Source organism: Coniosporium apollinis (genome assembly GCF_000281105.1).
Source record: "Coniosporium apollinis CBS 100218 chromosome Unknown supercont1.3, whole genome shotgun sequence".
Classification (NCBI taxonomy): domain Eukaryota; kingdom Fungi; phylum Ascomycota; class Dothideomycetes; genus Coniosporium; species Coniosporium apollinis.
This window is the reverse complement of record NW_006913265.1, coordinates 143,471-166,772: the sequence shown is the minus strand read 5'-3', so window position 1 is coordinate 166,772 and position 23,302 is coordinate 143,471. Positions and strand designations below refer to the sequence as shown.

General features: G+C 50.6%; 10 protein-coding genes across 10 annotated transcripts; 5 read left to right on the top strand and 5 right to left on the bottom strand.

The window, feature by feature from the left end:
- Nucleotides 1-2,326: 2,326 nt before the first annotated feature.
- On the top strand, nucleotides 2,327-2,727 carry W97_00764 (uncharacterized protein; the record flags this gene model as incomplete). The annotated part of the gene is made up of 2 exons (XM_007778676.1): nucleotides 2,327-2,429; nucleotides 2,486-2,727. 2 exons carry the CDS (start codon nucleotides 2,327-2,329, stop codon nucleotides 2,725-2,727), a joined length of 345 nt encoding a protein of 114 aa, XP_007776866.1.
- A 352-nt stretch (nucleotides 2,728-3,079) lies between these two features.
- On the bottom strand, nucleotides 3,080-3,505 carry W97_00763 (uncharacterized protein; the record flags this gene model as incomplete). The annotated part of the gene is made up of 1 exon (XM_007778675.1): nucleotides 3,080-3,505. The coding sequence occupies one exon, from the start codon at nucleotides 3,503-3,505 to the stop codon at nucleotides 3,080-3,082; it is 426 nt and encodes a 141-aa protein (XP_007776865.1).
- Nucleotides 3,506-4,318: 813 nt separating this feature from the next.
- On the top strand, nucleotides 4,319-4,696 carry W97_00762 (uncharacterized protein; the record flags this gene model as incomplete). The annotated part of the gene is made up of 1 exon (XM_007778674.1): nucleotides 4,319-4,696. The coding sequence occupies one exon, from the start codon at nucleotides 4,319-4,321 to the stop codon at nucleotides 4,694-4,696; it is 378 nt and encodes a 125-aa protein (XP_007776864.1).
- Nucleotides 4,697-4,871: 175 nt separating this feature from the next.
- Nucleotides 4,872-8,546, bottom strand: W97_00761 (uncharacterized protein; the record flags this gene model as incomplete). Its single annotated transcript, XM_007778673.1, has 1 exon — nucleotides 4,872-8,546. One exon carries the CDS (start codon nucleotides 8,544-8,546, stop codon nucleotides 4,872-4,874), a length of 3,675 nt encoding a protein of 1,224 aa, XP_007776863.1.
- Nucleotides 8,547-8,794: 248 nt separating this feature from the next.
- W97_00760 (uncharacterized protein) lies at nucleotides 8,795-9,411 on the top strand (the record flags this gene model as incomplete). The annotated part of the gene is made up of 2 exons (XM_007778672.1): nucleotides 8,795-8,959; nucleotides 9,058-9,411. The coding sequence occupies 2 exons, from the start codon at nucleotides 8,795-8,797 to the stop codon at nucleotides 9,409-9,411; spliced, it is 519 nt and encodes a 172-aa protein (XP_007776862.1).
- A 650-nt stretch (nucleotides 9,412-10,061) lies between these two features.
- On the bottom strand, nucleotides 10,062-11,612 carry W97_00759 (actin, gamma; the record flags this gene model as incomplete). Its single annotated transcript, XM_007778671.1, has 5 exons — nucleotides 10,062-10,292; nucleotides 10,349-11,120; nucleotides 11,186-11,216; nucleotides 11,336-11,391; nucleotides 11,551-11,612. 5 exons carry the CDS (start codon nucleotides 11,610-11,612, stop codon nucleotides 10,062-10,064), a joined length of 1,152 nt encoding a protein of 383 aa, XP_007776861.1.
- Nucleotides 11,613-12,728: 1,116 nt separating this feature from the next.
- Nucleotides 12,729-13,435, top strand: W97_00758 (uncharacterized protein; the record flags this gene model as incomplete). The annotated part of the gene is made up of 2 exons (XM_007778670.1): nucleotides 12,729-13,136; nucleotides 13,190-13,435. The coding sequence occupies 2 exons, from the start codon at nucleotides 12,729-12,731 to the stop codon at nucleotides 13,433-13,435; spliced, it is 654 nt and encodes a 217-aa protein (XP_007776860.1).
- A 753-nt stretch (nucleotides 13,436-14,188) lies between these two features.
- On the top strand, nucleotides 14,189-15,012 carry W97_00757 (uncharacterized protein; the record flags this gene model as incomplete). Its single annotated transcript, XM_007778669.1, has 2 exons — nucleotides 14,189-14,287; nucleotides 14,338-15,012. The coding sequence occupies 2 exons, from the start codon at nucleotides 14,189-14,191 to the stop codon at nucleotides 15,010-15,012; spliced, it is 774 nt and encodes a 257-aa protein (XP_007776859.1).
- Nucleotides 15,013-15,312: 300 nt separating this feature from the next.
- Nucleotides 15,313-17,314, bottom strand: W97_00756 (uncharacterized protein; the record flags this gene model as incomplete). The annotated part of the gene is made up of 3 exons (XM_007778668.1): nucleotides 15,313-15,620; nucleotides 15,685-16,758; nucleotides 16,894-17,314. 3 exons carry the CDS (start codon nucleotides 17,312-17,314, stop codon nucleotides 15,313-15,315), a joined length of 1,803 nt encoding a protein of 600 aa, XP_007776858.1.
- A 647-nt stretch (nucleotides 17,315-17,961) lies between these two features.
- W97_00755 (L-iditol 2-dehydrogenase) lies at nucleotides 17,962-19,170 on the bottom strand (the record flags this gene model as incomplete). Its single annotated transcript, XM_007778667.1, has 3 exons — nucleotides 17,962-18,237; nucleotides 18,300-18,832; nucleotides 18,891-19,170. 3 exons carry the CDS (start codon nucleotides 19,168-19,170, stop codon nucleotides 17,962-17,964), a joined length of 1,089 nt encoding a protein of 362 aa, XP_007776857.1.
- Between the last annotated feature and the right edge of the window lie 4,132 nt (nucleotides 19,171-23,302).

Sequence of the window (23,302 nt, the reverse complement as noted above, 5' to 3'; positions counted from 1 at the left end):
TCATATCCCTCAAGGATAGTATCAGCAAAGAAGGTCCCGGAAAGCCCGAGCTTGTCGTTTGAAAGGCTATACGCTTTCCCATCTAGCGTTTGTGAACAGCTGAGCGTCGTTTCTATCAGCTGGCCGGTGACAGTGACAAAGCCGTCCGTGACTTCGCCGAACGGATTCAGGCCGTGAACGGTGCAGTGCGCATCAACAAAGATGACTCTAGGTTCAAGGACCTCATGTATGTCGTCAACGAAGCGGACAGGCCAATCTATTGAAGCCCACGACCAAGAGGGAACCGAGCCAATAACCCTAGGAAGCCAATCGGGTGCTGCTACAGAGAACCAAAGGAGGTCAGTTAGAAGGCTGTCGCGCCATAGTCCCGCAATGTAGCCCGACCTTGTATCATCGTAATAGTGTGCCGCTATACCGCTCAGCGCTGGCAGCTTGTCGGTGGTGAAAGTCAATTGCCGTTTAGAATAACCCTCGACTACGCGGTGCCAGCTACGAGGAATATCTTCATCTTGATCTCGAAACCTTCGAGTCAGCCCTTCAGTACTGGAAGGGAATTGTTTCTCCTCAGATCCAATATAGCCTCGACATTCCCAGATAGCGTAGTTGTTCGTAAAGTGCACGACCCGTTTCGCGAGAAAATTCTCCTGAAAGGTCCACGCTCGACTGGACAACGGCTCAGTAAGTTGTTCGGAGAGGATTTATTTCTAGTCTTTGGACGCGGACAGTGTGCAGTTTGTGGTCTTCCTCTGGAGATTCAATCTCAAAGTCGATCGGCAACCAGGTAGGGACCCGATTTTTTAAAAATCGCTGGCTTGAATTTGCCGCCGATGGTGCCGCAATTGTTAGATGTGCACCCTGATAATATTCGCCCATTCTTGCAGCTTCCCGCTCCCAATCACTCCTGCTATTCTGGATAATGCAGAGGGAGTCGATCCATAGATATAGGATATCAAGCTTACGGGCTACCGTGATAGCATCTTGGAAGACCTTAGGCAATAAATCCCACGAGATTCCCGCCTTGAACTCCTTTAATGAAGCCTGAGTTAACTGCAAGGGGTGCAGGCCACCCCAGCAGTGACTTAGTGCGGCATATTTTCCCTTCATAGGATGGGCCTCGTAAAGACTGATGTCCCTACTTTGAAGGCTTAGAACACGTGTAGGAAGACTAGACTGCTCGGCGACTGAGCATGTCTGACTATGACTTGATAAACAGCGAGCGAGGCACGACTTAATATAAAGGATTGTTTCGTCGGATCCTAAGTAGGCTGGCTGTTCTTGTGCAGTGCTCAAAGTACTCCAAAACGGTATATTTGCGCCTTCTCAAGCGATTAGCATAGGTACAGCAAGCTACTGACGTTCCACGGGTTCACCTTGAGGAGCAAAAATGCGGAGTTCGCTCTGGGGTGTCCATGGAGCACTTCTTTCCACCCACATTTGAATTGATTGATCCTGAATAACCTTGATAGAAACCGAAGAAGCAAGGTCAATGAAGTAATTGGCGACCTTGAATAGAAACCCGCAAAATGGGCACATGTAACGCGAGCTAAAGCGAATAGTATTCAAGTCGAGCTTCTTCCAGCCAGATATCGTGGACTCGTCGGCTCCATGGAGTCTGGGATCCATATTCAGGCAAACCCGGCATGCCATGGATCGTAACAGTCGACTATTGCCGACCTGATTGGCAACCAACCGTCACGTCGTGAAAAGAGGTGGTCGACTACGACAAAGTACCTGTAGAAACATTAAGAAAAGAACAAACGTTATCAATCAAAACCTTTGCACGCTATAGCAAGAGCAAGATTTCAAATCCAGATAAACTTTGGTGATATGGGAGTAAGTGGAACTGGGTGAATATTTCACGGATAGCTTGAAGTGTTACAAAAGTTAGCTAAGTTTAAGGCAGCAGGCTTGGCGAAAACCGATGTTGGAGGCGGTCGGCCACCGCACGTGGAGGCCCGCGCTGGCATCCCTCCACGCCACATGGGCAAGCCATCTGTGCCGGGGCGGTTTTGCGCCGATCAGCCTAACCCGCATTCGCATTCTCCCTTGCCAACCTCAGACATCCGACTTTATGAGCTTGCATCTTGCAGGATGCGAGGAATGCACTCGCGGTTGAGTGTCTTTAGGCGTCTCGTACATGCATCTGGCATTCGGTCATGATATCATGAGTACACCAACTTGGACATTAGGTTTGGCGATGTTTGTCCGGTTGTTCCGCACAAGGATGCTGCTCTCGCCGACTATAAGTACAGTAACCGCTAAGCTCCTGTACAAATGTCAAAGTCCTCATCTCTCTTCCGTATTCTCTCAGTCATAGCCCGGCAAAATGGGTGTATTTGCTCTGCTCGCCGCCTTTGATGTGTTTCATCATCAGCACTCCCCATCGAGGCTCAAACGGCGTGAGCTCTATGGTCACGTCTTTGGAGCAGGTACGTTGTTACACTTACAACTTCCCACCGGATCAAAGTCCTGACAGATCGTTCAGATCTTCCCGCGTACATCATCTTCCATGCCATGCTCGGCTACGTCCTCTTGGGGGTCGCCTTGGGCGCCCTTATCCTGCGGCTTCCTTTAGACGCTTTGAAACGCCGCCGCTGGCTACATGCTTATTTTGGCTACACCTGGGTCTTCGGAACGATCTGGATGCCGGTGACGGCTATCTGGTGCGTCTATACGTACACCGGCTGGGACATCGTGGCGTTCTACATTTTCAGCATGTTCGCGTAAGTGTGTTTCCGCTATCTGATATCCGTACTGAATACCGTGCCAGTGCGATACAACTCGGCTGGGTCTTTGTCCGGGTTTACCAAAACAAAAGGCCGCAGGGTGCTGCAAGTCTAGGGGATGAGACAAATACCAAAACGCCGCTGAAGGTCAAGATCTGGAAGATACTCCACGGAGTGCTTATGTTCTACTCGTTCGTCATGCTTCTGGGAGCTGGAATATCGTTTCCTTTCAGGTGATTGCGAATCGGCCAAGCAGCTCAACCGCACAACACTAATGACAACAGATCGGAGAACGATGAATTTCCCAAACAGGAAGGCTCTCACGCCAACGACACAAAACGTATGTGAACCGATCAGGCGCTTGCAAAGCGTTGATCATGGTCATGAATGCTTGCTCCATGCTCTTGCCCTGAGCGAAGACACTTTCCGGCTCCTTCGCCTAAATTTAGAGCCGAATACATTTTCCGTTCCATCCCATCAACCGCAACATTCTCCGGTTTCTCCACCACCTCAAATTCCTCGTCCTTGGGTTTCTTTACCACCACAGGAGACTCCGGTTCTGGTAGCTCAACATGTTTGAACTTCTCCTTCACTTGCTTCTGTCGGTCGATATACTCAAACTTCTCCTCCTTTGGCTTCTCAATGTTCTCGAATTCTTCCATCTTCGGTGCTTCAATCTGCTGGAACCCTTCCGGCTTCGGTTTCCAAACCTTGACGAAGTCGTCTGCTTGCTTGGTGTCTGCGTTTGGGGAAATGGAGGTGTTCTTAGGGGAAGACATGATCGCTGTTTCTTCTGGGAGTGATTTAAACAAGATCTTGAGATAGTCCACGTTGGCGTAAGAGGCGGGCTTTAATGCCATTACATATCTACGACAGGTGTTGCGTTTGCCTCTGTTGAATGGTGCTATGCCAGCACACACGGTTGATGTTTGGACGGCTTGTTGCTCCTTACTCAAGCATTGTGGGACGATGCCATTTCATTGCAGCCCTGGATCCGATGACCTGTCTCACAGGCCACGTTGTCTTTGTGGACGGTTTGCGGAACGAAGTAATATTCACAAGAATCTCCATGGCACTTTACCGTCCAGTTTCGAAGCGGGGACAAGAAGGGTACCACGGGCAAGTATTGTTGTTGACTGACATATGACAAGTGGTTGAGAGTCTCCAGGTGATTTCGGGGAACGCAAGCAAAACTACGCCTTAGTGGTACGGGAACCACCGCACAGGTGAAGCCGTCTCCCGAGATTCTCAAGTTGATTGCGCACCACCACATGGTGGATGAACAGGTGTTGTTGCGGCTTCGTCGCTTGGAAGGTTCTCGTTGTATCATAGAGCCTCAAATTATAAGCGAGATTCACGTTTGTGCGATGTGGATGGTACCACGGTTGGCGCGCTGGTTAGCACGCCTATTTTGCGGTTTGTCCTTTCCAAAGCCACGTGTAAGCCCATGAAGCTCCTTCCGGTTCCACAGCTGGAAAGCGCAATTTGTCTCTCCGCAACAAACTTCTACGGACTAAATCTTTACGCCTCAACACTCTACCCATCTATTCTCTCCGTATCGATCATTTACATATCTAACATCTGTGTCAATCATGCCGTGTCACTGCCACGACCACAAACCCTCACCAACTCCCTCAAAACCGCCTCCCAAGAAAGTCAGCTCCAGCCCTGCGTCCCCTCCAGAGAAGCCCATGACTGCGGTTGAACTCCGCGCCGCAGTCAATGCTCTCTGTCACAAGAAGTTCGGCACTGGGCTCAGCAGCCTCTCAATCAAACAGCTGGACCAATTTATGGATGGGCTGAAGATGGGCGATCAAACCATCAAGGTCCTGCTCGCCAGAAAGATAAAGCTGATCGAGGAGATTGAGCTTGGTCAGATGGAGGACTCAGCCGCGGGGTGCTCAGACGAGGATGACTCAGGCTTTGAGGATGCAGAGGGGGAGGGTTCTGGCACGAAAGCTAACGCTTAAGGTCTTGGTCCGATGACGGTGGGGATGTACGTCTGGAGATGATAACGAAGGCGAAGGACTCCTTAGATTTGAGCAGAGAGGGACAGCTGAATGGGTAGCGCGAACTCGGAGCGCGTCTGAGGATAGCTGTATCGAGACACAACAATACCCAACTTCAGCGCTGTTTTCCAGCGGCCTATGTGCCAGCTATCTCCCTCTCAATCACCCAGCCCCTACCGCTCTCTTTCCTCTGCACCACATGTTTCGCCGGCAACGGCCACCCCGTCCTCCCCTTCTCCCCCACCAAGCTCGGCACGACCCAGCACTCCCGTCTCTCACACCCATCTTCCCTCTCCAACGTGACGATCTTCCCAATCGGCTTGCCCCACTCCAGTAACGGCGTGCCCTTTGCCAACGCCACAAGCTGTGCTCCACTCACAGGAGTGAGCGCATGCATCCTGACCTTTGCGACCTTACCCGGGACCGTGGATGAGGAGCGCTGCAGGTGTGAGTAGATGATGTACTGCGGCAGCTTCTGTGGGCTCGTATGCGCGAGGACAGAGGACGGATGCAGGTACACGAACTTCTCTGCCTCCTCTTCAGACCCAGCACCGCGGATGTGTGAGGGGAACAGTGTGACGTAAGGCACGTCTATGGCGCGCTTGGGCTTGCGGTAGAGCTCTGGCGGAGCTGGCGAGAGGTCGGCTCGGATGGCGACCTGGTCGATGAAGCCCGCTGCTACGATTTGCTTCAGGAGTTTTATCTGAGCGTCCGTCGGAGGTGCTAGCTTAGACGAGTACGCGCCGACACTGCCCGGCTTGTGGGTGCGGACAACGGAAGTAAGCTGTTCACGCAGCTGGGAAGCCTCTTTGAGCGCCTTCTCGCGGAGGAACATATCGTCGCAGAGCTCAGCTGGTGTGGAAGAGGCGCTGTAAGCGCAGAGTGCTGTGAATAGCTTCAGGGCGTCGGAAGAGCGGTCCCAACGAGAGAACGTTGCGTGCGCGTGGTTGTAAGCTTTGCGCTTCTTCTCGCGGGCAGCGTCAGCGAGGTTGTCGGCTTCCGATCGAATCCCATCCTGGCCGCTTGCATCCGCAGCACCGAGGTCGAGCTGATTCTCTGGGATGAAGACGTCCGGTACAGCAAGAGCGGCGACCATTGCTATTGTATGAGCAGCAATACCATGGTTCTGGCCTATAACGAGCATGCGAGACAGCCGCGGAGATAGTGGGTACAGAGACAGCTCCCGACCTTGGGGCGTGATCTTGCCATCAGGATCAAGCGCACCAAGGTAGGAGAGAAGCTTCTCGGCCCTGGCTAGGCTGTCCCGGTCAGGCGGCGTAGGGAAGGGAAAGTTGACCACATGTTGTAAGTTCATCGCTTTGAGTTGCAAGACAAGGCCTTCGATGGGCGTGCGCAAGATCTCGGGCTCTGCGTACTCCTCAAAGTCGCGTTCATAGACAGCTGAGGAGTAGAGCCGGTAGCAGTGCCCAGGCCCGGTGCGACCAGCACGACCGGCTCGTTGGCTGGCGCTTGCTTTGCTGATCCACCCAATGTCGAAGCTTTGGACGCCAGTGGAGCGATCATATGTCCTCTCTTTGGCGCGGCCGCAGTCGAACACGTATCGGATACCGGGAATAGTCAAGCTCGTCTCAGCCACATTAGTAGCTAGCACGATCAGGCGAGAACCGTCTGGCGGAGGCTCAAATACGCGTAGTTGTTGCGCGGTAGGCAGCTGAGAATACAACGGGAGGATGTGGACTTTAGACGTGGCTCCTTCAATGACTTCACCGATGTCGAACTCGTTGTCTTCCTCATCATCCAGACCGTGAATCTCAGACTCGAAGTCGGAGCCATCTTCATGCCCACGAAGCGGTCCTTCGTTGCCGATCTCCATGTCTTCTGTCTCGAGCGGCGCTTCACTAGCCGCTATCCGGACTGTAGGATGTTTGACATCGCTGGCTTGGGTTGCTGCAAACGTCTGCTTTAGTCGCTTCGCAAGTGCAGTAATTTCGCCCTGGCCAGTCAAGAAAACCAAAAAACCTCCGGGCGGCAGCTTCTTGTGCCCTCTACTGACTTTCCTGAAAGCCTCTTCGAGATAGTCGCGTTGGGTTCTGCGTGCGAAGTGAATCGTGACAGGGTACTGGCGGCCCTCAGCCTGCATCAGTGGTGGAACGGCCTTTCGGAAGAGTATCTGATTCTGAGTAAAGTCTGAGATTCTGAGTGTAGCAGACATAATGACCAGCTTTAGCGGCCTCATGTTTGAGTCCTCACGAGCCATATCAGCTCGTAGGTCCACAATCCGGCTGAGCATGCCGATGAGTATATCTGTATTGACGCTCCGTTCGTGAGCTTCATCGATGACGATAGCTGAGTATTTGGTCAAGGCGAAATCTTGTGCTATCTCACGCAGCAGGACACCGTCCGTCATGAATTTGACCGAGGTCTTGTCGCTAACGGAGCTCTCGAAACGGATCTGGTACGAGACTTTGGTCTTAGCAGAGCCGAGCTCATCGCCAACCCGCTTCGACATGCTGACTGCGGCAACTCGTCTGGGTTGGGTGACGCCAATCATGCCTGGTGTAGGTCCGCCTGGAGCCCCGTATCCAGCCTCGTAAAGGAACTGCGGAACCTGTGTTGTTTTGCCACTGCCCGTGGCCCCCCAAACAACTACAACATCGTTGTTGTGGATCGCTTCCATAATTTTCTGCTCTTCGGCTACCACTGGTAGTGCAAGGCGAGCTTCCTGAATCTCTAGTGACCGCTCCACCGCCACGCTGAAAGCCTTCCTTGTGGCATCTGTAGCAGTTCTCGTTTCGAGTTCTGGGGGTAGCGGGTCAACCTCGAGCGGTCTCGGCTCGAAGTTCGCCGGTTTGGCAGGATGTGATATTGTGGACTCGCTGGAAATGACTGTCGAAGGCGTGAAGCCTACCGCCTCATTTCTCTGCTGCGTCGCCCACGCCTTGAACGCTGAAGACCTCGCTTTTCTCTCCGCGGTGCGGTCGTCAGCGGCGCTCGAGTCTTCGGTTATGGATTCGTCTTCGTCATCATCTTCAGAGAAATTTGAGGTGCCGTCCTCGTCGTCATCATCACTGGCAGACGAGATGTCATCATACGATATGTCATTACCTGCCTCGCTATTGCCAGACGTTTTCAGTGGTGCGGCTACTTCGATGTCTTCGTTTAGCGGACTGCCCGATGCACTTCCTTCGTCCGATTCGGTGTCGAAACCTTCCCACTCTAGCTCAGCCGGCGCCTGAACCGGTAAAGACTTGGTCTTGGTCCTCTTTCTCTTCTTAATAACCGGTTTGCCCTCTTCGTCAACCTCCAGCGGCCGCTTCAAGCCACCACCAAAAGTAACCGCTGGCTTGGACGCTTGCACAGGCTGTATAGGCGCAGGGTCTTCCGCTTCCGAAGTATCGCTCGCCGAGCCACCATCGCCATCCCCCTGTGGAGCACCTCTCGCCTCCAGCAGTATAGCATCATTCTCCTCAACATTGATCCCCGCCCTCCGTTCCCTCAGCGCCCTCGACAGCGCCTCTCTCTTACTCTCCGTAACCCTCCCCAACTTCTTCGCGCTCCGGAACAAGCTGGTATCAACCTTCTGGCTCGCAAGCTTCTTGATGAGCTCGAGGTTCTCATCCTTCCGGAGCTTGGTGTCGATGTACTTGTCCAGCCGTTTCTGCTTCTTGCCTGAGATCTTGGGCTGCTGCGCACGGAGTTCTTCTCGGAGCACCTGGCGGCGGGCTTCGCGCTCGGTCTTGGAGACTGGGAGGATCTCGGCGGCGTTGGAGTCGGTGGTGGAGGTTGGCGCATGTGAGTGTGCTCGTTCGCGAGCCTTGTGCTTGCGCTGGCGGGGGACGAATTTGGGCATCGTGGGTCTCCCTGCTGACTTGTCTGAGTGTTGTCTGCCAGACCGCTCTGCCAGAGGTTATCAGCGCATCATCGCGCACTGCTTTATATTCAGATTCTCAAAAGTTGCCCGCCAAAATTTCCCGGCGAGTCGACCTCCGCAAAGTCTGTGCCCGGAGATGGCGGGCTTGGCGATCCGCATGACTCGCGCCCGCGTTCAAACCACCAGCACCAAAACACCATCCGCGCCCTAGAGCTACACATCTCGCCATGGCACAGCCCCCACCAAGCTCCCCCGTCGTCCCCTCGCTCTATCCCGCGCGCAGCAAAACCCTCTCCGGCGACGTCAATGGCATCCCAACCTCGATCCTCTACATGTCTTTTAGCGACAAGATCCTCGTAACCATCTCGCAGCGCGGCAGACTCGCGCACTGGGTGTGCCTCCCTCTTCCCTCGTTCCTTACACCCTCATCCCCCTCGTCCCCAGCATCTCCCCCCTCTCTACCCGCTCCCGCTGACCCCTTACCAACCAGGTCCACGTCCCGCTCGACTCCCCCACCGCCCTAGACCCCTCCACCCAACCTCCCCATTCCTCCTCCGCTTACGACGCCGACGACTCCGACAGCGAAGCCCCACCTTCAGACCTCCTGCCCCTCCCACACCTCACAGCCACGCCGCTGCTCGGCGGCACCGACCCGGCCATCTCGACGCCGGGCCAGCTGCTGGCGACGCAGATCGCGAGCGCCATCGCCGTACGGGACGCGGACGAGCGGCGGACTGTGGTTGTCGGCATGGGGCTCGAGAGGGGGTTTGGTGCCCCGGGGAGGAGCAGCGGGAGGGAGGAGTTTGTCGGGGTCGTGGAGCTGGTGTTGCGGTGTTTGGGGTGAGAGAGCCGGAGTTACGATGGTTACCTAGATGGTGAGGGTTTACGGCCTGGAATGGGCGAGGTTTCCTTACGGGGATATGAGGGGTCGGGATGTGCGGTAGGGCGGCTGTTTGCAACCTGGCCTGGTCGACTGTGAAGCCGAGGAACCCGTGCGTGTGCTCCTCGAAGGCCGACCATGGGGATGGTTGAACAGAGAGAATGCATGCTGAGGGAGAGGCATGTAAAGCCATTGGTATGGATAGCACAAGCACAGCATAACGTCGATGACAAAAGGCAGAGGGAGTTCTGCAAACGGCTTCGGGGGAGTTAGAATTCAATTACACAGCACATGTCAACCAAAGGGAATGTCAAACAGGGTCAAGTGGAATTGAAGAAATGTTTGCCAATCGTATGAGGAAAACGACGCATTTCTAAGCTACAGACTTCAGATGCCGCACGATGTGACAGCCGGCCACGCTCCGTAACAAACCCGCCCAAACTCTAACCATCGCCCTTTTGTGAAGTGCTGAAACGGAATGCTGACAGAAGGAGGCCATGCGGGACCTTTCTGCATCTTGTCGGTTCGTAATTTCGTGTTGTGGTTGGGTGAGAGGCTGCACACGGAAGGATCAATAAGACGTTCCTCAACAACGCGTTGAGTGAGCAAATACCTTAGAAGCACTTGCGGTGGACAATGGAGGGACCGCTCTCGTCGTACTCCTGCTTGGAGATCCACATCTGCTGGAAGGTGGAGAGCGAAGCGAGGATGGAACCACCGATCCAGACGGAGTACTTCCGCTCTGGCGGAGCAATGATCTTGACCTTCATCGACGACGGTGCAAGGGCGGTGATTTCCTTCTGCATGCGGTCGGCGATACCCGGGTACATGGTAGTACCACCAGACTGTTTCTGTATCAGCATAGTTCGCAACACCTCACGCAGGGTCTCACTAGACTGACCATAACAATGTTGCCATAGAGATCCTTCCGGACGTCGATGTCGCACTTCGTGATGGAGTTGAAGGTGGTCACGTGAATACCACCGCTCTCGAGACCCAGGACGCTCGGCTGGAAGAGGGCCTCCGGAGCTCGGAAGCGCTCGTTGCCGATGGTGATGACCTGACCGTCGGGAAGCTCGTAGGACTTCTCAAGGCTCGAGCTCTGGCTGGCGGTCTGGATCTCCTGCTCGAAGTCGAGAGCAACGTAGCAGAGCTTCTCCTTGATGTCGCGCACGATCTCGCGCTCGGCGGTAGTGGAGAAGGTGTAACCGCGCTCGGCCAAAATCTTCATCAGGTAGTCGGTCAAGTCGCGACCAGCCATGTCGACACGGGAGATGGCGTGGGGAAGGGCGAACCCCTCGTAGATCGGCACAACGTGGGTGACACCATCGCCGGAGTCGAGCACGATACCAGTGGTGCGACCGGAGGCGTACAGGGACAGAACGGCCTGGATGGACACGTAGAATGCCGGAGCGTTAAAGGTCTCGAACACAATCTGCGTCATCTTTTCCCTGTTGGACTTGGGGTTGATGGGGGCCTCAGTCAACAGCACCGGATGCTCCTCAGGAGCCACACGGAGCTCGTTGTAGAAGGTGTGGTGCCAGATCTTCTCCATGTCGTCCCAGTTCGTGACGACACCGTGCTCAATGGGATATCGCAGCGTCAGGATACCACGCTTCGACTGCGCCTCGTCTCCGACGTATGAATCCTTCTGGCCCATACCAATCATGATACTGTGCACCATCAGCAGCTGTGAGCACCGTACCAGCGAGTGGCTGGAGGCTTGGGGGAAACTCACCCATGATGACGTGGTCGACCGACGATTGAGGCTGTTTGAAGCGTCAGCGGGAATTTTACACGACTTTGAAAGCGGAGTCCTTTGCTTGTTCTTCTACAACTGACACTGCACGCGCAAAATGGGATCCTGTAGTGAAAATGGAAGACTTACGAAAAACGGCTCTAGGCGCATCATCACCGGCGAAACCGGCCTTGCACATACCGGAGCTGCACGGACGTCAGCCTCATATCCATTGTACTGTTTGCTGAGAGCGATTGAGGTATGCGTGGTGGTGGTGTGAGGCGCCAGGGTAGATATCGAGTGTGGCATAGCTGCTGCTGCAGCCCACAATGCTGGATAGTGTGGGCATGCGGGGGGCATCTTACCCATTGTCGATGACGAGAGCAGCAACTTCTTCTGTTTGCAGGAAAAACAAGTCAGCTTCCATCTATTGGGAGGAGATGCGCATGAGGCCGGATTCGGCTTCCCCATGCTGAAGGCTTATCCTTCTGGCTCAGCTTACCCTCCATGGCGACGGATAAGAGTGTGTGGGAGTGCGGGAGGTGGTCGTTCGGATTGACTCGCTGGCGACAGATGTGTGCAGCGAGATTGAGAGCTGCAGCTGTGTAGGTGGTTGAGGAGCTGGTGGAGGTCTGCAGTTGAGATGGAGAAGGGACAACACTGGCTGACAAGGTTGTATTCTGTGCGGGAGGCGAGGTTCCGTGCTGTGCTAAATAAGCCGCCAAGCGTTTTTCCTTTCCTCTTGCGGCGACCACTTGGTTGGGGAATCTGCTATCAACACAAGACTCTGATGCAGCGACGTTCGAGTTTGCGGGCACTTGGGGGGTTTGTCGAAGGGCTCCTGGCCGAAGAATGTCAGATCAGTCGAGCTTTAATACTGCACAAGCCGAGCAGGCTGCACAATTGCTCGAGCGACTGCACACGCGTCGTCTTCCATCATCCGCCACGTCCATTCATTGGAGCACCTTAGGCAGCCTCCATATGGAAGCTGCCGACTAGCTACTGCCATCCAGCTGAGCTTGCTTGCTGGTCGGTGACTAAACTCAGACCATCCTCTCTGGAACTCCTCTCTATCAACGCCACGGCCGGCTCAGCGCTGCAGGTCAGTCACAGAGCCTCACCGCTCCTCTCCAGCCAGGGCACGTGCAGTGAGGGGCAAATGCAAGGGGGGCGGAATACGGCGGGGCAGCCTCACGTGATCTCCAAGAACGGGACTCGCATTCTGTCGCGATGCCTCCTTTTCAGCAGTTTGCTTCGCGGGCACTGCCTTTGCAGCTCTGTATGAAGCACTGGACGTGTGAAGCCAATGCCCAGCACACACTGGTGACCGTGCCGCTGAGCAGCCAGCCATGCTGTCGCGGACGACTTCGGAAGTTTCGCGAAGATCGTAGTTCATTCGCAGTGCCTGCGTCATTTTCAAACATTCAGTCTGGGCTCGCGCACTCAAATCCACTTCAAATTTCCAACTTGGTGCATTCTGAAAACTCTTCGGTTGCATGGTCGCAGTCTTTTTGATAACCTGCCAGAATATCGCAAAAACACAATGGCTAACCCAGGTCTGAACGAGCTTCTGAAGTGGAGCGTCGAGAATTCTGCCGCCTCTCGCGACGATGCAGCATCCCAAACGGACCAGCAGGGTACACGCGATGCCTCGCGCGGTCTTTCAGCCGACGCATTGGCAGCTCTCCTAGGCGGGCCATCTGACGCAGACCGCATGCGCGACGCCATGGCCGCCATCGTATCGCCGGACGTTGATCTCGACAATAAACTCATAGCCTTCGACAACTTCGAACAACTGATTGAGAACCTCGACAACACGAACAACATGGAACCCCTCGGCTTGTGGATGCCGCTGGTGAACCAGTTGAACCACGAAGAGCCGGAGATGCGGAGGATGGCGGCATGGTGCATCGGTACTGCCGTGCAGAACAATGCCAGGGCCCAAGAGAGGGTAAGCCTTCCTGTCACTGTTCCCAACGGCACAATTGCTGACCGCCCGAATAGCTACTGGTCCTCGGCGGTATCCCCATCCTGGTGAGAATCGCAACAGACGACAACAATCAGGCTACGCGGAAGAAAGCCATCACGGCGCTCTCGTCCGAGGTGAGAAACTTCCAGCCGGGGCTCGATGCAGCCGTGAAAGCTCTTCCCGAAGCCCAGCGGCCGGCGGCAAAGGTGGATGCGGGCAACATGGAGGACGTGGACACTGTTATCCAGCAACTGCGCGATCGCTCCGAAGCGCGCGGATGAGGCTCCTTGTCTCTACCAGATTTCGGGATGTGGCTGGCATGTGGGCACTCAATCAGTGTGATTTGGCGTTCGGGCGCGAGAGGGAGAAGACTGAATACCCGGGATATCAAAAGGCTTTACCAAAAGGCTTTACCAGGTCCAGCTCGTGATACGACTAGCAGCTACAGCATACCATCGATAAACTCATATACGTACCGTGCCTCTCTGAAAAATATTGCCGCTGTTGAAAAGAAGTGTATAGCTATACGCAAGAGATGTGCGTACTGCCGTCTTCGGAGGAGCCGGTGTTTTGTCATACTATCAACCAAACAGTTGGCCGGGTGGCGGCTTGCCAGCCATTCTGCTTGTTCGTCTCGTGACGGTGAAGGTCGGAGGTGCAGGATGAGTACTAATAAGCCCTGAAGTCATCAAGACCTGATGCCTTGTTGGTGGTAGTAGGCTGTTTGTTGAGGCGCGTCACCTAGAAGAAAAGCCGTCCGCAACTCCGCCGGGCCTCGTCACGCCCTGGCTGCCAGCGAGAGGCACAGCGGTCCCACAAGGTTTGTGTCGTTGTATTCCCTCGGAAACCCTCCGAGAAAGTTTGCGTCGGAGGCCAGCCCGAGCGGAGCCCTTGCGGCCGTCTGGTCCGCTCGTCTCGAGCTGCTGTACGATCCGCTTAGTATCAGGCTTTGGTTCTTTAAAACAATTGAGAGGACCGTTCAGACAAAGAAACATGCCAAGCTCGTTCAGCCCGTTTCGAGTCAAGGAGTAGCCATGTCGCTCGCAGGCAAGATCGCCATCGTCACGGGAGGAGCACGGGGTATCGGCAGAGGCATCGTCCTGGCCTTGGCCAAGCAAGGCGCAAAAGCAAGTGTCTATCAATCTCTCTCCCCCAGCCAGTCCATGCTGAGCGGTGCCCACAGGTCTCCTTCACCTACGTCTCCAACTCCTCCAAACAAGCCGCAGAATCCCTGGTCCAAGAAGTCAAGCACCTAGGCTCCGACGCCTTCGCCATACAAGTCGACAGCGCATCCCTCTCAGCGCCCAAAGCGACCATCTCAGCAACCCTCTCAGCCTTCGGCGTATCCACGCTCGACATTCTGGTCAACAATGCCGGGCTGGGCGGAAACACGCCGCTCGAGGACATCACGGCCGCAGAGTACGAGCGCCTCACGGCCGTCAACGTGCGCGCCGTCATCTTCATGACCCAAGCCTTCCTGCCCTACGCCAACCCCGGCGGCCGGATCGTGAACCTCTCGTCCATCTCCGCCCGGGGAGGCTACGCCACGCAGTCGGTGTATGCCGCGTCCAAAGCCGCCGTCGAGGCTCTGACGCGCGTTTGGGCCACGGAGCTGGGCCACAGGTACAAGGTTACTGTCAATGCCGTCAATCCTGGCCCGGTGGACACGGACATGTACCGTGCGGCGGGCGAGGTGCATTTGACGCGGATGGAGGAGCAGAACAGAAAAACGCCGGCGGCTCCGCGGGCGGGGACCGAGAACGATGTCGCGGAGATTGTCGCGTTCTTGTGTGAGGAGCGCTCGAGATGGGTCACGGGAGATATGGTTTGTGCGAATGGGGGCATGCTGTATACGTGATGCTACCAATGCACGAACACAAACGCATTAGCTGGAATATCAGATCGGGCATTTCTCATGTTGGATCGCTGCTGTTGTTACCCTACGTCTTTCTAACACTCGGCGATATTCCGAGATGTTGCGGCTCAGCGCACCGGCCCCTGCTCGGCCGTTCGCCGATTCGTCAATTTACCCTGAGTAGATCAGCGTTTTCATTGGCCCTTGCAAACTTCTCAACTTTCTTGAGTGATGATGCTTCAGAGGATTACCGCTGCTTCTCTCTGCAACTCGGATGAAAGCTGAAGAAATCTTCACGCTCATTCAAGCCGGCATCCATGACCCGTTTTCAAAGTAGGGCCCAGCCGCGTCGGAATAGCTCTGCAGCATGATGCCACCTGCAGCGTCAAGAAGCTCTGCATCAGACGAGGCTTGGGTATACCAGGGAAAGCTCATATCCATGTCCATAGCCGGGAGGGCATGGCTGGCTTGAACTTGCGTGGGTGCGGACGTGGTGTAATTTCTCCTCGGAAATCCAGACTGTCCCCAGAACTCACGCCAATCGCCCTGCGGGAAGTCTACGGTCGTACCGGACTCAGCGTCATTGGGGAGTGGCAGGAAGCGGCCCTGATCTTTGAGGTTCCATAGTCAGAGATCCTCGGCACCTACATCAACACGCGTTGGAGGATCACCTACCGAGAAGTCTCTGAAGTATGTCCCGCGCCCGTAAAGCCATGCCATGCGCAGAGCCTAAGATTGATAGACAATCTACTGCACGTTTGAGATGTGCTTTCCAACCCGGTGCTAGGCCATGTGCCGGATCATATAGATAGCAAGTTGCCTGTACAAAGCTAGCAGTAATCAACCAGTACGTCGCATACCATGCCAGGCCCCGACTCTGCTTGTCCCCGGATTCTAAGAAGTCGCATATCGACTCAACACATTCCTCGGCAGCGGTAAGACACGAACCAATCGGACCGATAGATGTTGCGAGCTGCGATCTTGCCGTGATGGCTTGGAAGAGGATGGGCCGGTTGAGTACAACGCGCAAGTGAAAGGACCTCCATATGAGGATTTTTTTCGGTATTTCGAACCACGGCTTCAAGACCCGTTGGCCGTCAAAGTAGGCAGGAAGTTCTTTATGCCATGATGCGATATTCCGATCGAGGCTCATGGCCTTTTCGCTACTAGGGATTTGGTTCGTCAGGAGTTCGACCTGAACCATATTCGCTATCTTAGCCAGCTTGACCTGAGCGATGAGACAAGAAGTCACCGTCGGTCCGTCTTTCGGCTCTGGCAGTTCTTCCATGTCGACAGCGAGGTCTTGGTCGTCCAGATCTGATGGAAGGCGTACGTTCACGCCCACAAGAGAGACTGCTGGTCGTCCAAGAGTCAGTTGGGCTCCTGACACGAATATGAACAGTGTCCACCATGCCCGGCGGCGTAGCTCCATTGTAAAAGGAGTCGTGCGCGGCAAGCCGAACTCGCGATGCAAGCCAATGGCGAGTGCCATACTGAACCCGATGCCAATGAGAACGAATCCCGAATTGGGCTTGTTCCTTTTCTGGAGATAGTTGGCCATGAGCACGAGTGCCTGGACATAGCTCAAAGATCCCTTTTCAGGAATATCCATCGAGAGGTGTTTACGCGCGGCTCTGTAGAATGGGATATCGCATTTTGTGGCGTCCGTGTCACCAACGAAAGCTCCAATAGCGAGGACGATATTGTACAGAAGCGGCCAGGAGCCATCCCGTGGCTTGGCTAATGCCCCTTACAACGCTATTAGCGGGTGACATACTCAGAATCAATTGTGAATGTTATATGATACTCGGGCCCGAAAGGTTCCTTCATGAAGAATAGGATATGCTGTATGGTACAGAGAAAAGTAATCATCCATGTAGCGACTGATGTCTGCAGTCGATGATGTTGATGAGTCGGGAGCACTGAAATCATCCAATGAGAGAGGACTTATGCTATTGATGGGCATGTAGAGCGGAAGGGTTTGCAGGAACTTTAGAGCAGCTATGCCAGATTGAGGGCCCATGTAACCGGCTTTCCGAGGCTCTACAACCAGGAAGCCCATGCCGTCTGTGGAATTGTCAAAATCTTGAGACTCGTCGAATTCATAGTCCTCGGCGTTGCTGTATTCTGCAGGGCTCGACTCAGGCTGCTCACTCGGAGGCACTGTCTTGACCGGCTCGTGTGCTTCTTCGGTTGCGACAGAGCCATCGTTATGGAAAATTGGGCTCTCCTCCCCATTCTCCATGCGTCGAATGGCCTCGTTGAGATTGACTCCCGGCAGATGAATCATCCATGCCTTCTCCATGGACTGTATGAGTCGCTCGGATTGATGGAGGCGCCTTGGCCGGTTAGTATAAAGAAAATACCTGGACGATCGCAGTGACACCGCATATCCTACCTCTGGAGAGCCGAGATTCTCTGTAAAGGCAATGTGTACCTGCACATCTTGCCATCGCGGACGCAATTGGAACAAGTCTCCTCACCGGAGCAGCGTACCTTACGTCGTTTGCACTCACTGCAGGCAGACAGCTGCCTTGACGCAGCGAAGTCCTGCTGTGAGTCACTCATTCCACGCAAACTCTTCGGTATTCACAGGGGCGGCAACCCGGGTAGGAATTGTCAATTGATGTACAATGTTCATGTGGCGAAAGATGTGTAGACTTGGTAGCGGGGACCGTCACGGGACAAGGGTTACGCGGAAAGACCGTAGTTACGCAAAAACCATAATAAATCCATCAATATTCAGCAACTTTGTTATATCAACGAAATGATGCTGAAACCATCGCTATTCTACCCTTTCTACATTGACCAACTATATTGTTAGAAGGTAACCATTATTTTCGCTTATGAGCGTGCAAGAACCATGCTGCGAACCTCAGTTAAACAACGCCGTATCATTTTGAGCTGCCCATCGGCATTCTTTAATTAGGTAGGTAGCATACTATTATCCTTTTAGTCGTCGATTATTTGGACTTTGACCGCTCTCGCAGTTGGATTTGACGCAGCCGCGAAAGCCTCAACACCCTGCTCCAGGCTGAAGCGGTGCGTTACGAGCGGCTTGAGGTTGATCAAACCTTCTTTGACTAGGCTGATTCCAATTGGGTAGGTGTCGTGGTAGAGGTACTGAAAGCGCAAGTCGATTTCTTTGGCCGATAGATGCATGAATGGGATACTCTGGAAGTCTTTGCCGACCCCAATGACAAAGACGGCGCCTCCAAATCTTGCAGCCTAAGAGCAAATAATGGTAAGCTTGTGCACAACCAGACATGGAATTTTTAGCAGCTACTTACATAGATACCTGCATGTATGCTGCCCTCCACGCCGGTGCATTCCAGCACGAGCTTTGCCTCCTCTCCGAGTGTGTCGACGACCTTCTTGCCAAGTGCCTTTGCATCATCACCCCGACCCACGAGCACAGTGCGGACACGTGGAATCAGCTCCTTGGCTCTGGCCAAACGGTTCTCATCCAGATCTGTGATGACGATGGGTGCTGCACCAGCCGCATGAGCCGCAAGTAGGGAGACCAGACCAATAGGGCCAGCCCCGCAAATAACGAGTGAGTCGCCCAGACGCAAACCTGAGCGGTCGATGCCAGCCAATGCGACAGAAAGAGGCTCCAGCAGCGAACCCTCTTCATAAGTCATGTCGTCAGGCAAGGCATGGAGCCAAGCCTCAGGATGTACATGATATCGACGCAAGGTCCCGTGATAAGGAGGAGTCGAAAAGAACACGACCTCTGGGCAGGCGTTATAATGGCCGGTTCGGCAGAAGTAACAGGTTGGCTTGGAGCAGGGTACGCCGCATTCCAGGGCCACTCTATCGCCTGGAGATTCCTACCGTTAGTGAAAGTTATGAGGGAGCATGTCTGATGAATTGCGCACCCGATTTGAATCTTGTTACTCCTTCTCCAACTTTGATAACCATGCCTGAACTCTCGTGGCCCAGCCCGTTCTCGCCAACAACGACCATGTCGCCAACATGGCCATGCTTCCAGAAATGCACATCCGAGCCGCAGATGCCAGTTGCGCGCACGTGTACTAGGCAATCATTTGGGCCTGGTTCTGGAACGTCGCTTTGAACGAGATGGAGATCGTGTGCAGGATTGGTGTGAACGGCGAGGTTCTTCGGCTTTCGTTGTAAGACTTCCGTGACGGAGGACATCTTTGCGGTCTGATTGTATTTCGAGAATTCTTGCACTGAGCAATGACTGCGAGTCTAATATTGACAGTTCATTTCAGTGGGGCACGGCCCAAGGCTTGCTCTCTAGGGAATTATTGTATGATATCTTCATCCAGTCTCCACCGCTCGGCCATTCGCCTGAGCTGATTACATTTAGCGTTCATTGACTACACAGAGCTGATGGGATTCTCTGGGCAAGACCAACGTCGTCGGAGCATCGCCGAAAGCCAAGATGAACGAGACGCAGTCCTAGAGTAGTTCATCGCCACCTTTCAGCCAGTAGGTATTGTCCTTGACGTCCAGATTTCTTGGTGAGGTCTGCAGCGCGTGATACCCCGACAAACGGTGCCGGTTCTCGTGCAACATTGCAGCGGCAAAGAGGCCAGCAGCGCTTTTGCTCATCAAAACGGACTTATGCCGACAGTTACTGCTGGTTTCAAAATGTGCGGCCACCCGGCGATCACGAACATCATCCCCCCCCCTCATACTAATCTAACCCTAAACGACGGAGAACCCATTTAAACCCCCCTACCGCTATTAACCCGTATCTAAATGACTTTAGGTAGTTACCTAAAGCGGTTAATTATATAGAGTTAATAATGTTTTAGAAATGCGACCGCGATTACCCTATCTCTTAATACTAACTAGCTAACTAACTACGCTAGCACCGCTAGCGCCACTAGCTTTAAATAAGCGTAAGAGCACCGCACGCTCTAGTAGCAATATTAGTAAGTATTTAAAACTAACTTCCTTAAAGCTAGCACCACGCTACCACGTTCCTACCGCCGTCTCTAGTAAGGCCGCCTCTAGTAAGGCTACTACCTATAAGGCTCGTTATATATAGCCGGCTCCTATTCGCGCACGGTATACTAGGCGTAAGCTATTAAATAAAGCTAAAGCTAAAGCTAGACCTAGCGCTAGCTCCGTAGTAGTACTACTTCTTACTAATAATATAGCTATACTAGATACTCTATAAGAGGTAGTAGAGAATAAGCTATTTTAGTTTAAGGCTATCTAGCGTGTTATATATAGTAAGAAGAATTTAAAAGCTAACTCTATTATTTATAAGATTAAGCTAATATTAGATAAGCTATCCTTCTTCTTTATAGATTTAGTTTAGTTTAAATAGTAAGTATTTAACGTAGTTCGGCTAAGGGAGTTTAATTAAAAAAGAATAACTACTATTCTATCTTAAGATAAGATACTAGTTAAAAATAACCTTATTTAAAACCTTACTAACTAAGATAATATTAATTCTCTTAATAGTCTACTTACTTATTAGTATAAGTATTACCTTTAGCGGGACGCGCGCGTTATTATTATAATTTTAGTTAAAGAGATACTAGCTAATAGCTCGTCTAAAGATTCTTATCCTAAAGCTCTATAGTAGTTATAAGGCTAGTAAGGTACTACTACTACTTAGCATCTTATTCTACTAGAGAGAATAGTAGCTAATAGAGTAGCTAGTTATCTTAAAGTTAATCTTCTAATTAAGTAGACTTACACTAACCCTAGCTATTAGAATACTAGTAAAGTAGTAATAAGTACTTACTAGATTAGTAGCTCTAACTTACCTATTAATTATTACCTAATAACCGGTAAGCTAGTATAGCTTTAGGTAAGAGAAATTAAAGATAGTATAGTATTATTTAAAGAACTAAGCCTTACTATAGTATTAAGATTTAGTAAAGAAAGAGATAAAAATAATAGTAAGGTGGCGAGAGTTTAATAAGTAGTTCTATAGCTAGTAATACCCTTCTTCTTCCTGTAGCCTTATCTATAAACTTAACTACTAATTACTCTAGCCGAATATAATAATCCTATATAGATATTCTCTCCCCCTACTATTAAAGATCTAGATAAGGTTATTAAGTAGTTTATCTACTAGGTAAAGGTATAGTATAACTAGTTAAAGGAGCTCTAGTAGTAGTTAATTAGCGTTTTATTTTACAGCTTAACCCTCTCTAAGAAGCTAGTATATAGCTCTAGTTACTTAGGTAACTTAGAGGCACCTCTAAGCTATTAGATTTACCCTATAAATTCTTAGAGCTAGCTTTAAGCTATTAGATTTTATTACTAGATTTTTAGAGTAACCCCTAAGCTATTAGATTTTCCTACTAGATTTTTAGAGCTAGCTCTAAGCTATTAGATTTTATTACTAGATTCTTAAAGCTAGCTTTAAGCTGTTAGATTTCACTACTTAGTTTTTAGATTTATTAGATTTTACTACTAAATATTTATATTTATAGTAAAGTAGTTAGATTTTACCACTTCTTATACTAATAGTAGTATACTAGATATTACATTATATAAAACCTAATATCTTAGTAAACTAATTATATATAAGAACTACTTCTAGGTAGTAAAGCTAATTACAACCTATAGTTCTTATAGATACAGATATAAACCTAAGACTGGATAGTAGTAATTACTCTATTATATCTACTATTATAAATATAAATGTATAGAAGATCCACCTAAACCCTTATATAAGAGCCCTAAATATATAGCCTAAAACGAAATAACTATAAGAGGTAATAGAGCGGTACTATATCTACTCCTCTATACTATTCCTACTACCATTAGCACTACCTTCACCCCTTATACTAGCCTTACTAATAAGGTCTATAAAGAGTACTTATATAGTAACTTTATCTACTACTACCGCCTTAATATTAATAGATAATATAGTAAAATAGTATATCTAGTAGTCGCACCTCTAACTAATATAATAAACACGTTTTATATACTACTCTTTAGTAGACTTTATAAATAGTAGCTTAATTAGCATAAGGTAATAGACCCTATAGAGTGTTAATCCGGTACCTAGAATACTAGTTATATCTACTAAGATACTAGGCTAAATATTAGAGGTATTAGAGATGGATATAGCCTCCCTATTAGTATTAAGTATCACGTCCGCTTAAAAGCCTCTAATTATCTTTATACGGTCTAGTATAAGTATATATAATCTATAGAAGTAGCTCTTATAAGCTAGATAGTTCTTATAGAGCTATTTATAGATTACTAGTGCGACGATAGGGAATTTAGTAAGAATTATAAGCTTTTACTCTTTTATATTCTTACCTATAGCCTCTACTTCCTTTACTTTCTCCTATACTATCTTGTTTAAGATATTAATAAGTAGTAGTATCTTAGGACTAGACGTAGTGTCGTGTGTAAGGGGTTTAAGTATAGGACTTAGGTGAGTAGGTCGTGCGTGCCCGCGGAGGTAAGATATTAAGGTAGGGTTATTAAGGCGGCGATAGGATCACAGTGACAGGTTATATAAGACTAAACAGCTTATAGAACGAGTGTAGCATTACTTAATACTATAATATAAAAGGTGATGTTATTCTAAAGAACCTTAAACCTCCGCACGCGCATTCTATACTAGTCTCCACGTGATAAACCTCCTACACCACTATAGTAGTAATCTAGTTAATATTCCTATAAATAATATTACTTTACCCTAGTATAGCTAGCTATATTTTTATTTAAGCTAGACCCTAGCTATTAGGGAAGAAATTATCTAAGAAGCTATATATATAACCTAGCTCTAGAAAGAAATAGATTAATCGTATTATCTACTAGTCGACTTTTACCGCGCCTACTATAGTTAGTTATTCTCCTTTTAATTCTACCTTTTTCTACGCTATAAGGTTATCCTAGTACTTTTACTATAAAGCTTACTTTAGCTCTATAATATACTAGTTTAGGTAATTCTTTACTAAACTAGTTAGCTTATATAGAATATCTCGTCTATTAAGGACGGGTAGCTTAACTAGTAGCTAACTATTAATACCCACTAAATTAGTAGTCTAATAGATTATAAGATAGACTAAAATCTCTCTCTATTACCTTACTATAGCTATAATCTATTATAGCCTTTTCTAGGTATTTATATCTATTATTTTAGAGAGTTAGTTAAAGCTATTCTAGATAGTATAGAAGTTAGCTATTAAGTATACCTTTTATATCTCTATTAGATTATTATCTTCTATTATAAAGGTTTTCTATCACTTCTCTAACTAGATAGTATAGTTAAGTATATCCCTTAGCCTCTACTTCTATAGTATTCCTAATATTAGGAAAAGAAATATATCCTTATTAA